The sequence below is a fragment of the Sinocyclocheilus anshuiensis genome, unplaced genomic scaffold, assembly GCF_001515605.1.
Source record: "Sinocyclocheilus anshuiensis isolate Anshui unplaced genomic scaffold, SAMN03320099.WGS_v1.1 scaffold544, whole genome shotgun sequence".
In the NCBI taxonomy this organism is placed as follows: domain Eukaryota; kingdom Metazoa; phylum Chordata; class Actinopteri; order Cypriniformes; family Cyprinidae; genus Sinocyclocheilus; species Sinocyclocheilus anshuiensis.
In genome coordinates this window covers 766,223-784,159 of record NW_015555763.1, presented here as the reverse complement: position 1 = coordinate 784,159, position 17,937 = coordinate 766,223, and the positions used below count along the sequence as shown (strand labels likewise).

The 17,937-nt window shown below is 36.5% G+C and overlaps 1 protein-coding gene across 1 annotated transcript in view; it reads right to left on the bottom strand.

Annotated features, from left to right (window-relative positions):
* Window positions 1–2,510: 2,510 nt before the first annotated feature.
* Window positions 2,511–17,937, bottom strand: part of ldah (lipid droplet associated hydrolase) — a 50,628-nt gene continuing 35,201 nt past the window's right edge. The window contains exons 5-7 of the mRNA XM_016467981.1: window positions 16,728–16,968; window positions 7,037–7,119; window positions 2,511–3,445 (exon numbers count right to left, since the gene is read on the bottom strand). Coding sequence (XP_016323467.1) covers window positions 3,254–3,445; window positions 7,037–7,119; window positions 16,728–16,968 — 516 coding nt within the window. The 3' untranslated portion in view covers window positions 2,511–3,253. The remainder of the gene's footprint in view (window positions 3,446–7,036; window positions 7,120–16,727; window positions 16,969–17,937) is intronic.

Genomic DNA, 17,937 nt, shown 5'->3' with positions numbered 1-17,937 from the left:
ACGTAAAACAGTAAAGCTTGTTTGCTTTGCCACAATTCAATCCACCCGGGCTGGATTACTCCATTTTCTTCAATGAACTAGCCCTGCCTCCTGGTTTAAATCAAGGATAAGCAAATTAAGGGGCTTTGTCATTCTTTTTGAGAAGCCTGGAAAGGAAGATTAAAGAGACCTGGGCTTACACGGAGAGTCCCGACTCTCAGAAAGAAGGGGAAACAGATCAGCTGGAAATATTTATTCTCCGTTTGCTGAGCAGACCACCTATAGGACGTCCTCGTACTGAAGAAGACAGATTTCAAATCGGCTGAACAAGTCGGTGTGGAAGGGCCACGTGGCGATGCTTGTTGAGGATCTGTGTGGTGTTGTGCCAAAGCCTGTCCCTCATTTCTAAAGGAATAGCTCACCCAAAAATGAAAACTCTGTCACAGTGATCTTCAAGAAAAATTCTGAAAACTATCCTTGCCACTAGCTTGTGGCAAGCACTCAGAACTTGAAAATGCAAAATTTTCACACACTGAAAAAAATTTCACTCAGAAATTGCTAGTAAATAACACAAAATAATTACAAAGAAACGGCAAGTAATACATCGAATGAAACATGAGATTTTGAAGTAGAAATACTGTTATAGCATTTTCTTAAAAATGAACTCCAGTAATCATTTACAACTCTGAAAAATATTTTTTACAGTTCAGAAAACGACTGTTTTTCACAGTGTTGCTTTTTAACGTTATTTTATGTAATTGTTTTTTTACATGCGCTAGACTAGCTTCTTTGACTGTTGGGTCGTACCTCGCTACTTTTTGACACATCAAGTTAAAAGTTCCAGCAAAAAATGAGTGCAAATCCTGCCTTCTTTTCCAGTCACCAGCGCTGCGCCTCTGCAGATGGACCCTATATTTAAATGCAAAAATGTGTCTCTGTAAACAGACCCTAAAAGTATCACAAAAGTGGTCCAAGTGACTCGTGCACTATATTCTAAATCTTTCGAAGCAGACTGAAATTTTGTTATAGACTCAAATCAATACCCTTTGGTGGGCTGTTAATCGTTTCAACAAGGTTAAGACAGTGAGTTGAACACGAGAACCCGAAGATCTGATTGGCAAACAAATCATTCAGACTGGTTTTAAATGATTTGTTGAAAATATCTGACTCAAAAGAATGATTCGTTCAGGAATTGGAAATCACCACTTCTCTCAGGAATGCGGCAGGGAAAACTACGGTAAATCTCACTTTATAATGATCTAAACTTTGGTCTAAAGCTTCAGTCGTTGTGAAATACAGCACTCATATGTAGATTCATACGGGACATTTTATGGTGTTTTTTTTTTTCATTTTAGAGCTTGACAGTCCCAGTTCTCATTCATTTTCATTATATGGTCAAATTTGGACATGAGACCAGGATATGTGTCCCAAAGATAAAGAAAGTCATACAGGTTTGGAACGGTGAGTAAATGGTCACTCATATGTAGATTCATACGGGACATTTTATGGTGTTTTTTTTTCTTCATTTTAGAGCTTGACAGTCCCAGTTCTCATTCATTTTCATTATATCGTCAAATTTGGACATGAGACCAGGATATGTGTCCCAAAGATAAAGAAAGTCATACAGGTTTGTAACGGTGAGTAAATGGTGAAAGAATATTCATATTTGGGCGAACTGTTCCTTTAAGGTCAGGAATATCAGATCACGTCACTTTGAGCATCAGAGTAAAATATGAGAGTTTTGATGTTTTAATACATTGACTGAGGTGGTTAGAGGACTGAATAATATTACTGGTACCCGGGCTGTTGAGGTAAACTGTCAAAATATTTCACTTGGTAACCCCCAGGAAACCATGCAAGCAGAGAACAAACCTACAGCCGGGTTTTCTTATAAGGAGTCCCGCTTTGGCTCCTCCATTCACCATAAAGCAAACTCCTGGGAGATGTCAGGAGCCAAGTTGGGGCCTAAAGAATCCAAATAGATCTCAAACTAAAAGAATAGCAGCTTTACAGGTAAAACACTATTCCAGAGTCCTGCTGATGCCGTCTGGAAAATTAAAATGATCCATGTTGAGGGCCATTCATATGGAGAAAGCTCAAATATGCATAATTTTCCTGCCTTAAATGAGGGTTAGCCCGAGCTTCATTAAAATTCATAATTTTGTGGTTCTATACGGTTCCAGGTCATTGCTGACAGGACCGTATTTGACCCATGCTAGTACAGGCATTCCCTGCCATAATAATACAATTTCTCTTCAGACAGAAATCAAAATCACATGTAACATGTTCTGAGTATGAAAAACCAAAAAGAAAAGTTTTAAGAGATCAAGAGTGATATACAATGCTAAAACAATATCAAGCAAAACTTTCCTCCTTAAAGTATTCAAAATATTTTATGACAATCAACATTGTAATTTGTCATTTAATTATATTAAATTAATATAGCAATAGACAGAAGTACAAATGTTAAATTCAAATTTGCAAAAAATTTTGAAATTGGACAAGGAACCAGCTTTTATTGATTTGCTTGCAAATGTTTTTATTAACAATATGAACTTCTACGGACAGAATACACCAGTCTTAACCTTTTGTTCCTGTCAAAACTTTCTTTTTGGCACTTTCTTGTCTTTGTTCAGTATTTAATTAAGCCATTCTCTGTGTAGTCTGTAATACGCTTTTTTTTAAACTTTCTGATCTTATTGAGTAATAATATTAAATCATTTAAATTATAATTAAATTATAATTAAATACATTCCCCATCAAGAGGACAATATCTTTATATATAGGAGTTTTGTTCTTATGTGAACTCTCTGGTTAAGTCAAGTTTAAAAAATTAGTGTTCCACTAAAATAAATAAATAATTTACGTGTGTCCTGCTCCACACTCCACTGCACATTTGTGTGTTTAGAAATTATTCACATTAAAAACACAAACAGACTATTACAATGTCCGCTTGACAGCAGACCAAAAAATTAGAGACCCTTTAAGTTAGCTGAAGCAATACACCATATAGTTGAGGGACAAAATACATTTACTTACACATATTTGAGAATCAAAATATCAGATATTTTACAATCATTTAACAAGTTTATGAATATTTGAAAAATGAAATGCCACCAATACATCAATCATACATCACCATTGTGACTATTAAGTGTTTAGTGACAAGCTTGATGCTTTGCCATGGAAATAGGTAATACGTCCTAAAATATTGGTCACATTACAAAACTCAGAATATTCGGCTGCTAAGTGGAATAAAATGTTAATCTGGTATTCAGAGCGTCCTCAAGTCATCAAAGATCCACTCTGCTGTCATGTTAGCCATTTCCTCCCCTGCATCCAAGACGAATGCATGCCGGATGCCCCTCTCGCACAGACGAATGTCCCCTTCAGGGAAGTCTTTTCTGGTATCACGGTAATACTGCACAGGACACCAGTGGTCCGTGGCTCCATAGTAAAAAATAAGCTGACAGAGGAAAACAAAATCATCAGAACACCCAGAGCCGATTAACACATTAACATGATTTAGGTTTGTTCTCATACAGTATATGTGGGATTCACCACTATGACCATGTATCATAATGAGAGCAGAACTAAAACAATAAATACATCATAAGGCTTTTCTGTTTTTCTGACAGCCATTTTAACAAGAGCTAGTACCTGTATGTCACTGCTGGATAAGAACCTCATTTTTCATTTTAAAGGCACAATATGTGACGTTAGAATAGCATAAGTAGCAGCCCTCCCATTTGATTTACATAGGAACTTAGACCACCACTGGAGTTTGAAGTATCTTGCTCCTTCATATTCCTCAGCACACCTCAAGATGTCAGAAGTAACTAGAAGTAACTGACATTTGAAGATCTAAAACTCTTTTTTTCCTTTGTGAAAAAGAATTTAAACTAGAGCTGTCAATTAAAAGATGTAATCAAATGAATCACATTATGCACTAATTGCAAATAATTGCATAAATCAATTTATTGAGAAAAGCCCTAGCATAAAATAATTTGTTTAATTGATTGTTTTTTAATAATAATAAAAAATACAATGAAAAATAAAATAAATACAGTAAAAACTAAAATAAAAAAAAAAAACAGAAAACAAATACTTATCATTAATTATACTAATTAATGCAATTAACTGACAGCTCTAGTCAAAACCTTAGTCAAGATATGATCAGTCATATCCTTTGGCAGATAAAATTCGTCATGTGCCATAAATCCATAAAGCAGTAACTTAGTAACTTAATAAATCACATAGAAAGTCTTTAACAAAGGCGAGGCACACCGAGAACTTCACAGAGGATCCAAATGGGAAAACAATCAAGATTATGTTTCAATAAAACAAAATGTAAGAAAGATTGACATTAAATCCACTATGTCCACCACGTCCCCTCAGACACCAGTGTGGGACACTTGAAGGGTATTTCCTTCAGTTAGGCTGCCGTAACCTCGGCTGAACAGTGCCAATAACATCAATGCGAAAGGAAAAACCACCCGTGCAGATTCCTAAAGGCTATTTATTGGTGAGACCTCGAGAGCCGTACACAATAGAAAGATCAAATTCTCTTGTCAACTGCTTTGCATGATTTCTCTGACAAACTGCATAATGTTTGGTCTTTGCCGACTGTATCAGTTAATCGTGATGGGTTCTACATCTGTCGGCCTGATCGATTTCACCACAGCCCATAAATCTAATAGAGGAGTCAGATGCATGTGGTTTAAGGCTGAGAGGGGTTTAAACATATGACCTCCTGTCTTCACCTTCAGCTTTTTTCGGAAGAAAATGATTCTAGCATCACTATTGGCAAGCAAGATGGACTGCGAAGCCGATACCAAAGAACGCCACATACTCTGACACCCATACAGACAATGGTTGTCAGAGACATGGATGGAAAAGAAGAGCTTCCTTCCTCCGTGGAATCATAAGTGGGATGCAGAGATCAGACTGGGAAAAAGTTGATCGGTTTCCAGGCTCAAGGGATTTTCTGAAGCTTTGACTAGGAATTTCTTCGAGTCGAGGTGCTATGTGTAACATAAGATGCAGGTCTTGAGTATGTGACTCTCAAGAGCAATGAAGATATCACCTATTTAACTGATGACAGATATAGACCATCAGCAGCCCCGTCCTCCTCCCTCAGCATGTGTATGCAGTCTCTGCTTTACATCACACCACGGCATTGAAAGGTACACATGGTTCTTCCACCTATGCATCCGTTGAGAAACGGAAGGGTGGGTTGGAGGACCGTGCTTTGAGATCTGATATTGTTTGATTGGTTATCAGCTGTCTGTGGGTGAGTCAGCGTGGGTTTCATCTGCATCTAACATGTTTAGAGGCTTCCAGAATCTCTTTGATCAGCGCCCTTAATATGTAGGAAATGAAGGAAAGCTGTGTCATCTCATTGAGTACGTTTACATGGACAACAGTAATCCGATTTTAACACGATTAAGACAATACTCTGATTAAGAATCTACCATGTAAACAGAGATTTTTGATTACCTTAATCCGGCTAAAGTCATTTTCGAAGTAAACAGAAATCGAATTAAGACGTGGAGTATTCCTATTTTAGTCGCATTACTGAAGTGCAGTATAGACATGTAAACACCTTAATTGCATTATTACCGTCGTGTAGGATTACTTTTCGCCGCATTTTGCGACAGGATACACACACGGCAGTGCTCAACTGTTTGACGGCAAATAAAAGAGCTTCAACACCGCCATCGTCTGTATGCATGTACAAATAAATAACTACACTTGAAGCTTTCATAAAATTAAATATGAAACACCCAAAACGGTACATGGCATCATCACGAAGACGAATTATATGTTTAATATAATTATAGTACGATAACATGTAAAACGGGAACATGAAAGGAATATTATAAAAGCAACTCATGTAAACACCATAATCATAATATTGGCTTATTCAGAATAAGGTAAATAATTAGATTACTGATGTTCATGTAAACGTAGTCAGTGTTTCAGTAAAAACAAATACCCATGCATGGGGAACAACGTTGTTGGCAAGTTACTTCTGTGATTTGTTGAATTTATTACAGTCATCTACTAGTGAAGCATATACATTTTGGCCACAGACTAAGAAAAATGGCCAGAAATATGAACAAAAACCTCTACTTTAACAAAAACAGAACTTTTTAACTATTACAGTTAATGAGATACATCATTTTAGGGATGCATAATTTTCCTCATAGCATATTGGTTATCAGTCATTATTAGATTTAAAAAAAAATAATTATAGACAATTTTATATTATATTTTAGTCGATAATCCATATTTAATTGCACATTCCCCTATTTTTACACTTAGATTACCATTTGTATTCTAATCTAATGTAACGTCATGTAACACTCAAAGTTAATCTTTATAAACAATAATAGTTTAACACTGTTAAATTGAATCTTTAGCAAATCTCAAAATAAATTTCCATTTTCATATTGTACGTTATGATGTCTAAATTCACCTGTAGCATTTGAAATTGTTTTTAGTCTTAATTTTTATTTTTATTTACTGAGACAAAATATTATAAAATATTATTATTGGCCATTTATTAGCTACAGAATATTAGAATTTTTAGATAATTTTAATATCAGGGAATCCATACATATTTCTAATATTTATTTATATTAAATATAATGCATATTTTAATGTATTTCTAGAAGTGACACTGAATGTGGACGTCGACTGATTAACAAAAAGACCACACTTGTTTGCCTCATGCATTGAGACAGTGATAGACTAACACAACATCTCATGTAATGCACTGAAGGATACAGATGTTCTTGTATTAGACACAAATCAGTTCAAGAACGTTTGGAGTTTGTTTAAAGTCATTGATAAATTCTGACTGTCATTTTATTCAAACATTTTAAATATTGTTCCTTCCTTCCTACTTGAAGAAAACAGTGAAATCACTTAAAAGATATCGTCATAATATTACGATTATTGATAGTTATTCCAAACAAAGGCTAATTTAAAATTAGTGTTTTTATTTGCTACGTCACTCATATCCAATGTTCAAATGTTGTGTGAACATTACCTTACTGAGGTGCTGACGTATGGTTATGTTGTCTCTTTCTACAACCAGTCTCATTTCTTGGCTTCCCATGTACATACCATTGGCTGTAGAGACAGAAGGACAACAACCGAGACAGAAATGTGGATTAGCATGTTACAAAATTGTAATAAATCAGGCAGTGCAAACATAACTTAGTAAACATTTGCATAACACATCAGCCTCTGTGGGTTTGCTAAACACGAAGAGTATCAAAATTAAACACACATCCAGAAACACTGCCACAACCTCAAAGGCCAGAGCTCATACAAACACAGACACAGCAACCAGATCATGAGGATTACATCTGTTCCCGTTCACATTTACTGGATGCACACTCCTACTAACAGTCAAAATTGACCCTTATGACTGGTTTTGTGGTCCAGGGTCTCACACGACAGAATCAAACTGTTCAAGTTTCTGTCACTCTAACCTAGATTCATTCATTCAAAACTTTAAAATATAATATACGTATACATATATACATATACATACATACATATAGTGACACTCAGAGGTCAAATATTTGTATCTGTAGTCCTGTATTGTCTAACCAGTCTTTACAGGCTTAGTCACCCTGTCTGGGTTTATTTTGCAAAAATTACTGTCTAGCTGTACATTATGCATTATTTATTTTGCTACGTATCATGCTTGTACCAGTCATCATGCTTATTAAACAATACATTTACCTGTACAATGTAAGCAAACCGATTCTTTCAAGTAAATCAGAATTTTTCAATGCTGCATTTGAAAGATCCTACTTTGTTTTCTTTTATTTATATTTGTTTTACTGTCATGCTGCTAAAAAAATGGAAGTTAAATTAGTAGGCATTGCTACTTTTAGTGAGTTAAATAAAACTGCTCCCCACTCCCCACTCAGCAGTCTGAAAATCACAGATGATTTAAGATTCATGAGCAAATACGAGCTGCTCGACCTTGATGACATTGGCAGCTATTCAGAGAGACTGATCCTGATCTCGTGCAGACTAAACGTTTGGCCAAGAGATGTGTTAATATCCTTTCTCATCAGGACATTCCTCACAGTGATGATTGTTCACCCTGTGGATATAGTGCATACATGTGTGTGTGTGTGTGTGCGTGGGTACATGAAGAAAGCATGTGTGTGCGTGTGTGTGTGTGTAAAGGGAAAACTCCTCAAATGACTTGCTTCCACTGAGTGAAGAGGAAGTATGGTATGATCACACATCCACACGGCTCTAACGCTATAATATTAATCACGGCCTGTGTACTACATCATCCAGCACTGTTAACACATTTCACAAGACTGAGAGCCACATACTAAAAAGGGAAAAAAGGAGAGTAATCAATTTGATCCCTTTCTTAAAGCAGAAAAGCATGGAAAAAAAATTGTTGAAAATAATTTAAAGTTACGCCATGTTTCATTAGGAAGTTAATTCTTTATGTTTAATTCAGCACAATATTTTACAGAGGAAATTATTTTTGGAAATGGGGAAAACTGAACTAAGGGGTTTTCCCACATTTCATTAGTGGTGGTTGCAAAAAGAATTATCAGTCCTTGGTCTGAACATGCCTATTTCAATGGAAGCCCGTTTCCGCCACTGAATAAAAAATAAAGAAAATGTAATTGCGACTTTTTATCTCACAATTCTGACTTTTTTTCTCATAATTGCGTGACATAAACTCACAATTGTGAGTTATAAAGTCAGAATTGCGAGATATAAACTTGCAATTTGGAGAATTTTTCCCCCTCAGAATTGGACTTTATAACTTGCAATTGCGAGTTTATATTTCACAATTCTGAGAAAAAAGTCAGAATTTTGAGATAAAAAGTCGCAATTACCTATTTCAGCCCTCTACGGACACCTTGGCAATTTATTCCCGGCATCAGAGAGGTTTCAGAGTCACTTAAGTGTTTGGGTTGGCTGCTGTTTGCTTCTAAATAAATGTTAAAGCTACATGTAAGCTTTCCTTTGCATTTTGATGTGTGCTAAAGGGAGACGTAAGTCATTTGAGATGAGGTGCAAACAAATATTTACCATAGAACACAATGAACTCCTTGAACACTCACTAAGATATCTAATTTTATTACACTAAACACATCACAAACAACATCTCCACCCACTGAGGTAAACTGGATCAGAGGATGTTTAAACTAGAGGGTTTAACAGAAGAGTAAAGTTCACTGCATTTCCACTACCTTTACCCCTTGAATCAAATAAGAATCTTTTACTGTAAGCAAATAATCAAGTAAGCCTGTTTCAGTTATTCTACCACATCATGCTTATCTGAGATAACAACAATCACTGAGCACTTTAAATCTCGATTACATATTATCATATATTCAAATAAGTACATTTTAAGTGAACATATTTCTGCCATTTGCTGGTACTTTAAGAGTTTGATTCACTCTAAATCCATGATGCAGGTTGTGAATGCAAAAGAATCCACCATATTTTTTAAATTCTTAAACTAATTTAAAGTTTTTTTTAAATAAAGGCTGGATGGTTGAAAATACATAAAACAAGTTAAGATAGAATTATTGCATATTATTAATCTTATTTCTGATAAATAAATAAACAAACATTACTCTTTATATTATTAATATTCAGGTGAGCAGGTTACAAAAAAAACAAGTTTGTGAAGGGAGTGTTGACTTAAGACATTTTATTTAATATTTAGAATACTATATTCACATTTTTCAACCCTGCAAAATTAAAGTGTTGTATAAATTCAAGCCCATTTTCAAATGACAACCTTAATGCAGGTAATGCAAAAGGTAGGATTACAGATAAGAGGAAAATCCCATTAATGAGGAGAAGGTAGGGAGACGTGTGTGCCAGTCTTGGGCAGTGATCTGCGAGACATCCCCTGTTCTATCTCACTTATCTCCAGGGGGGTATGGGGCTGGGGGGTTTGGCAGGGCACAGCATTCCACTCAATTTTACACATCCTCACACATGCACCTAGTTAACCACTGACTGGAGAGGTAGAACAAGGGATACATGCGCAAAGAAACGCAGACACAGACACACAAAGATGCAAATAGACAAACACGTGGCGATATTTCAGTGTCTCCTGTGAGCGTTCTGGGTGCTTCCATGTGGCAAGGCACAAAAAGATGGGTAGTTGAAACATAACATGTTCAATGTGAACTTCAAAATTTTAATTAATATTAGGCTGCTGTTTTGAATGTAAATGTACATGTTGAAATTGTCATTTCAACTACCCATATGTACTGAGAAAATGATCGTGCTGATTATAATTCATAATTGAGCCAAATATTCAACTATTAATCAAGGTATCTAATCTTCAAAGTTTTATAAAAGAAAATCAACTGTAAAAGACTATAGGGATTCAAGGAGCAGAAGGAGCCTCACAAACAAACAAAAGCTTTTAAATGTTCCATCCTGTTCAGTTCAAGATGGAGAACAAAAAGTTTTCTTCTTCCACTGTGCCTAATGTGCCTCTTTACTCCTTGCATTTGCTTTAAATTGTCCCGTTTATATTTATTTTACATGACACACTCCTTTATTGATTCTAAAACCATCTATTTACTTCTTTTCTCCAGTCACTTTGCATTAGTTACACTAACAAGACAATTTCAAGTTCATGACGGCACAATTGTTTGAAGTCCACATACACAAAGTACAGCATTTCATTCAGTTTCTCAGCCGTTTGCACAGACCACAGAATCACAATGTGCTTCTCTTCATTCTATTTGCCTTTAAAAGAGCTAAGTGAATGTGACAATTATATTCTCTCTTCCAATTCAATAACACATGTCATAATAGAAACTCACATCAACCGAAATACAATACAGGTTTCTTTTTTCATTACATTAAAAAGTGGGAGGCCGTGATCCATTGCAACTCAAGAAAAGTCACAGAGCAGAAATTTTGGGGAGTTACATTAATAAACAAACCTTGCATTATCATCTGTCATCACTTTTTCATTCATACCCCTAATGAACAGGATATTCCTATTCGACCCTTTGAGGTGGCTTGTGTTTTCTTTTTTCATGAGATCACACCTGAGGACCAGGTTGTGAAATTAACTGTAACTAATAAAGGAACTGCTGCGCAAACAAGTTCAATAGAGAAACTACAATTTCAGCATGGCTCTATTATTAGGGAAGGTCAACCGTTCAGCCATATATCAAAAACCACAACGAGAAAATGACTGTTGTTACGTACTGGATGAGGGGGAAAATTTTTTTAGGGGATTTTTACTGCCCTCTGGGCTAACACAAGAGTTGCAGATGTGGTTCTTGGATCTCAAGTAAAATAATAATATAAAAATAATATAAATGACTAGCCAATGGACACATTGTCATAAAATGACAAACCTTTAATATCAGGCAGCACAGTGCTCTAAGAAGTGTGGAAAATCAGGAATCTATGTTTTCAGCTTTGACATGATCAAATCCTGACACTCCATTGTATTATATAATGATTTTCAAATGGAGTAAATGATGTATGGCACGATCCTCAGTCCTTCAAACCTTCAACAGATAATAATGAAATCAAACATGTTCTCATCAGTTCTATGATCCTAACAGACAACAACATAACAAAACAGATGACATGTAGTCCTTTATAAAAATCTCAGAATAGTCAAAAATAACCTAAGGCATTTCAGTTTAACTTTAGCACTGAAACCAGATGCAACAAGCTTACATAGGTGTAAATAAAACTTGATATTTCAATCCGAATTTGTTCCAAGAGGTCTTATAAGGTTGTGTGGAGCAGTTTATTTTAAGATTTAAAAGATGATCTTGTTTGTTTTTGCATAACTGTGAGTACATTGAGTATCTCAAAGATGCCCCTCTTTATGCACCACATTGAGCACTGCATCTTTCTATTGTGTCCTGCTCCATCTAATGGTGATGTGCAGGCAAATACTAGAACAGCTTCCATGGACACGGTGACTAAATTGTTTTAACACTACTTCTTGGTATGGTTGCCGGATGATGTACTATTTTTTTGTTGTTGTTGTTGTCTGTTAATGCAAAATGGTCCTTATGAATGTTTCTCAAGTTTATAAAAAAAAGAACATCTGCAAGGAAATAGACTGATCGCGGTAAAACATGGTAGAGCATTATGGTTACCATGTCTGACCTCATAAATATCATATGGCTACTGCCAAGATGCTTACAGGGATAGTTCATCCAATAATGAGTCATTTACTCACCTTTGTATCATTCCAAACCTGTATGACTTCTACAAAACACAAAAGAGGATGTTTTAAAGAATGTTGGTAGACATACACTGAATTCCACTGTATTGACAGAAAAACAAAATTGAGGAATTTCTCAAAAGAAAGAAAGTCATACAGGTTTGGAACAACATGAGGTTGAGTATATGATGACAGGATTTTCAATTTTGAGTGAACAAATGCTTTAAGATTTTGAGACACACTGGAAAAAAAAAACATTCCACTACACGTTCCCATTGTGTTCTGACCATCAATGGGGAACAAAAACTACAGGAAGAAACAACAATTGATCAACAGTCAAGTTATTTTGTGTTTTGTTCAGTTATTAGTCTACCAATGTAAAGGTGTTCCACATATTGGCCGACTTTCCAAGCAGAAACAGGTGGCCGGAGGAGGAAGTGAATATGACTCAAAAGTAAGGTGGCAGATAAGAAGTCCACGAGTTTAGCCTCTAGGTTCCAAAATCAGGTCGGTGTTAACTTTGTTCCGCTCTAACAGGAAAGGAAGCCACTTGCTGCGACGCTCTGTTTTCCCGCTTTCCCAAGCGAGTCAAATTATGATCGGAACAGCAAAAACAACTAAAGACAGATGAGTTTAATCTGCATCCCCAAAGATGGTGGGTCAAATCTCTCGGTTCTCATAAATTAGGCCAACAGAAGCCTGGCTAGAAAAGTGCAAAAGTGTTCAATCATAAAAAACATGTCATGAGAACTGGCATAAGATGTTAGGTGAGTGAAAACAGAAGCTGTGTGAAGTGGAGTGTTGCAGTCTACTGAAAGGATAAGGCATATTAGAGACTGTTACATAGCCGCTTTCCCTGCGGATTTGCAAGCAGGCATGCCTCACTGACGTTTATGCTCCTAGATGCAGAACCTTGATGTCTGCATGACAGACATTGTGTGCATGCTCCACATGCAGTTAACATCAAAATATCAACATTCTCAGTTTCAAGGAAAGGGATTTCTGAGCAAATAAATCCTTAAATGTGCCCAGGAAGTTCCACCTAATAGCAACATGCTTTCTTAATTAAGTCTGTCAACTCGCCATTAATTACAGATGTAATACAAGACAGAGAGTAAGAGCAGCTTTTCGTATGCAGTCATGGGCCAGCAGCACTCAATGGTACAAAACGCACGCATGCACATGTGTACATACAGGACCACCTGGCCTTTTCAATGAATAACAAGAGATTAAACTTTCTTGCAGCAAAGTATTTCAACATTTGTTGGTATTTAATAAGGAAAAGGGGAAGAGAGTTGCACTTGAACATTTTATTCAGATGAAAAAAGAAACAAAATCCATTCCAATTGACACTACATGAGAAGTGCTAATGATTAAAAGCATGCTTACAAGTGCTGTCAGGAGCTAACCTCCAACTCACTGCGTAAAGTTGGTATTTAATAAGGAAAAGGGGAAGAGAGTTGCACTTGAACATTTTATTCAGATGAAAAAAGAAACAAAATCCATTCCAACTGACACTACATGAGAAGTGCTAATGATTAAAAGCATGCTTACAAGCGCTGTCAGGAGCTAACCTCCGACTCACTGCGTAACACAGGGAGAGAAAAAGAGAAAAGAACCTAAAGGTAGAACGGACAGCTAAAAAACAGACAAAAAGGAGAAAAGAAGGGTGCGGGAGCGAGAGAACTGGTTCTTCAGAGCGACTAGAGAGTGGAGCTCACACTAATGCCTCTGGGCTCTACTGAGGCCTCTTTGGCAGAGATTCTCCGGCCATCACAACATCCATCACTCTCCTCCCAGAACAGACATGGAAAACACTCACAGCCTTTCACCTAGAGAGAGACTACGTTAGCGGTCCGTTCCCTCGCTGGAGAGGCCTCTTAATTACTCCTACTCACAACACTTCATCTGCACCATTAGTTCATGTACCGAAAGCCCTAGAGATTAAATATGAGTTATGATAAATAAAACTTTATTCAAAACATTGTGAGACAACGCTCTCTTGGCGGCCACTCAAATATTATTTGCATTTTCCCCTGCTTTGGCCTCAACTTTTTTTATCTGAACTAAATCGGCCGAATCATCTTGAAGTGGTGATATACTTCTTACCATCAGATATAAAGAGAGAGCAACGCATCTGAGCAGTCGAGGTTTGGAAGGATGCCAGCATGTGAACTTTTGAAAGGTTTCAGCACCTCATTGAAACGAGGATTAGATCTTTGGAGCAGAGTCCAAACTGAGAGAGATGGAAATGGAGAAGTGAGGGGACATCACTGAGGTGAACAGAAAGGTTGTGTGATAGTAACACTTCAGCAGTCTAATAATGCTCGGAATATTAAAGATGCTGCACTAGATTATCACATGTGAGATGCATTCTGACAACAACAAAACATCACCACTGCCAGTTGATATTCTGGGCCAAAAGAAAAAACACATAATGATTAGTCATTTGTCATTATATTTGACACTTATATCACAAGAGACAATACACTTATTACAGTATCTTGTGTACTTTTTCAACATTTTCTTTGGTGACTGAGGGGGGGGCAAACTGTGAAAATTTTGGAAAATGGATTAAAGTGATGAAATAAACGTGTGTGAAAATGAGAAATGAAATAAACAAAATGTGTTAAAAAACAAAACAAAATGTGTTAAAACAAGCTAAGAGTACTACACTGTTATGCAGCTGAAAAATGAATGAATTAATTTAATAAACAAACACACAAGGACCGGAAGAACCAGGACAATAAAATAACCAATATATTTGTTTTCATTCTCTCAATATTTAATTTTGAAAAGCAATTCTGAGTAAATATTGAGTAAAATAACTTCATTTAAATTTATGGATTTTGTGTAACATACACAAAATTGCTGAATTCAAATAAGTCAAATAGTAATTAGTGCTGGGCAAAGATTAATCATGATTAATCGCATCCAAAATAAAAGTTTTTGTTTACATAGTATATGTGTGTGTACTATGTATAGTTATTATGTATTTATATATACATAATAAATATACACAGTACACACACATATATAATGTAATATGCTAAATGACTAAATAAATAAATAATGTAAACAAAAACTTTTATTTTGGATGTGATTAATTGCCCAGTACTAATATAAAGTTTTTGTTTACATAGTATATGTGTGTGTACTATGTATAGTTATTATGTATTTATATATACATAATAAATATACACAGTACACACACATATATAATGTAATATGCTAAATGACTAAATAAATAAATAAATAAATAATGTAAACAAAAACTTTTATTTTGGATGTGATTAATTGCCCAGCACTAATATTAATGCATATATGAATCAATAATAAAAAATGTGAGTATTTGATTAATTTAACTTAAAGGGTTAGTTCACCCAAAAATGAAAATTAGCCTGTGTTTTACTCACCTTCGAGGCATCCTAGGTGTATATGACTTTCTTCTTTCAGACGAATCCAGTCGGAGTTTTATTAAAAATTGTCCTGGCTATTCCAAGCTCTATCATTGCAGTCAGCGGGTGTTGCAGTTGAACGGTCCGCAAGTCCTCAAATAAAGCGCGCGCATCCATAATAAAACGTGCCTCACACTGCTCCGGGGGGTGAATAAAGGCCTTCTGTAGCGAATCCATGTGTTTTTTAAGAAAAATATCCATATTTCAAACGTAATAAACACTTTTCTCTCACTTCCGGTATTTGTCGGAACGGAAGCCGTTCCGGCGGATGTCGTAGCACGTCGGCGTTGCGTGATTAGTGACGAACGCGGAGAGAGAACAAAACAAAACGCCGGTCACGAATTAGAAGTACAAACTGAGGATTTGTAAAGAAGAATGTCGGAGGATTTTGATATAAACCACGAGGAGACTGGTTTTCCTTTGCTTAACCCTTTAAGCACTTTTGTGTACATCTGATCTTATTAGCTATCATTAAACTGTAATAAGTATAATTGTATAAATGTGTTTAAATTGTGTGTATACACAAATTGTAAAACTGTAAATACACACACACACACACACACACACACACAATTCCACAAAAATAAAGAAATAAAACTAAATAAATAAATAAATGTACTATTGAAAGAGAAATATACCGATTGATCACTAAATTACACCACTCATCACACATTAAAATGGCTTTCAGGAGCTTGTTCTATTGAAACAAGAGAGGAAAAAGTTTACTCAAGCCCTACATTCAACCGCAGATGAGCACGGATGAACGAGTTCGACACATGCAGTACCACCTAGTGGACTCATTCTGTCTCAACATTTACCTCGTGCCTGCGCTGTTGTACATGGACCGTCCGCACGGACACAAACACTGGGCTGCATGCGGACGCTTCTGATGATGAAAACTGCGCCACACACAGCGCACGGACAGTTGTGGAACGCGGACGGCCAAAGTAAGCAGTTCTTAGCACGTTACAATGCATTTGCTAAGGCCTTGCAAGCAGTTGTTAGCACGTTGCTATGCAAACGACCTATTATTGCTACGAACGAGTCAAAAGTTTACTCACCAGCACAGTCTACATTGATCAGGCTGACGGTGGCTGGGATGATGGAGGTGTCCACTGCATATGAATTCCTCAAAGCCAGATGCACTATGCTGACCTTCAGCCTCTCTGGAAGGAGGGACAGCAGGAAGATGGGCAAATAGAAGGTGTACCGCAGCCGGCAGAGCACAGGGGTCATGACCTTGCCTTGAGGGCTATAGGCCATGCGCTCAATCGTGGGGAAGAGCATGACCGCCTTCACAACCTGAGGATGACAAGTACAGAAGGAGATTTTTGAGATGATCGTAGGTCACGAAAACTGTGCTTTCCCTAGACCCATCTACTTTTGGTAAAAGTAGTTGACACTTTGGTTAAGTAACTGACACTTAGAAAAACAAGACCAGCAGAACAAAATGTTACTTACCAAGATGCAACGCATAATATTTATGACAGCATTGTGAGCACTTTTAATCATAACAAATGACATTTCTTAATTTCAATGCTTAAGACTTATCAAACTATGAAAAATGACATGCCTGTGCTTTCACTATATTATGAAATCGATAGGAGAGACATGGGAAGGAGGGAACAGAGGAGAGAGAGAGACTTCCAGAAACAGGAAACACCTGCCTCTGTTTGGCCATTGAGTAGAAGGCAGCTAGACACATTCAGTGAGTAAGACAGAGTGGATGTGCTTCATCTGTCTCTTCAATCCTTTGCAGTTGCAGCCAAGTATTTTTCAATGCAACTAAACAGTGCAATATCTTCAATTCTCTTGTGTAAAATATGTGATAGCCAGCACAATTCTTTGTCAGCAGTGCCAAATGCAATCTATTCAGCTTCAAACCACTAAACTTCAAACTCAGCTAGTTCTGCAATCCTGAAAGAGAGCTGGTTTCATCACGCCCCGGCAATAGGCGATCAGGCAAAGTTCTGCTGCCACTGAATTTATCATCTGAAAGGGCCTTAAGGAACTGAAAAAATATCTATTGCTGTCAGTGGAAAAGACATCAAAATCCAAATGGATGAGAGATTCACAATCCAGAGTTACTCTGGTGTAACAATTACAATACAAACCATCAATTGAGTGGAAATCAAATGAGTTGCTCTGTTCACATGTGTGAAGAAATAAATCTATACAAAGTACTCAACTAAAAACTAAATTTTCTGGAGTGAATGCGAATGGTGCAAAACCTGCCACCATGATGCTAGGCATTCTGGGTGGTTGCCAAGA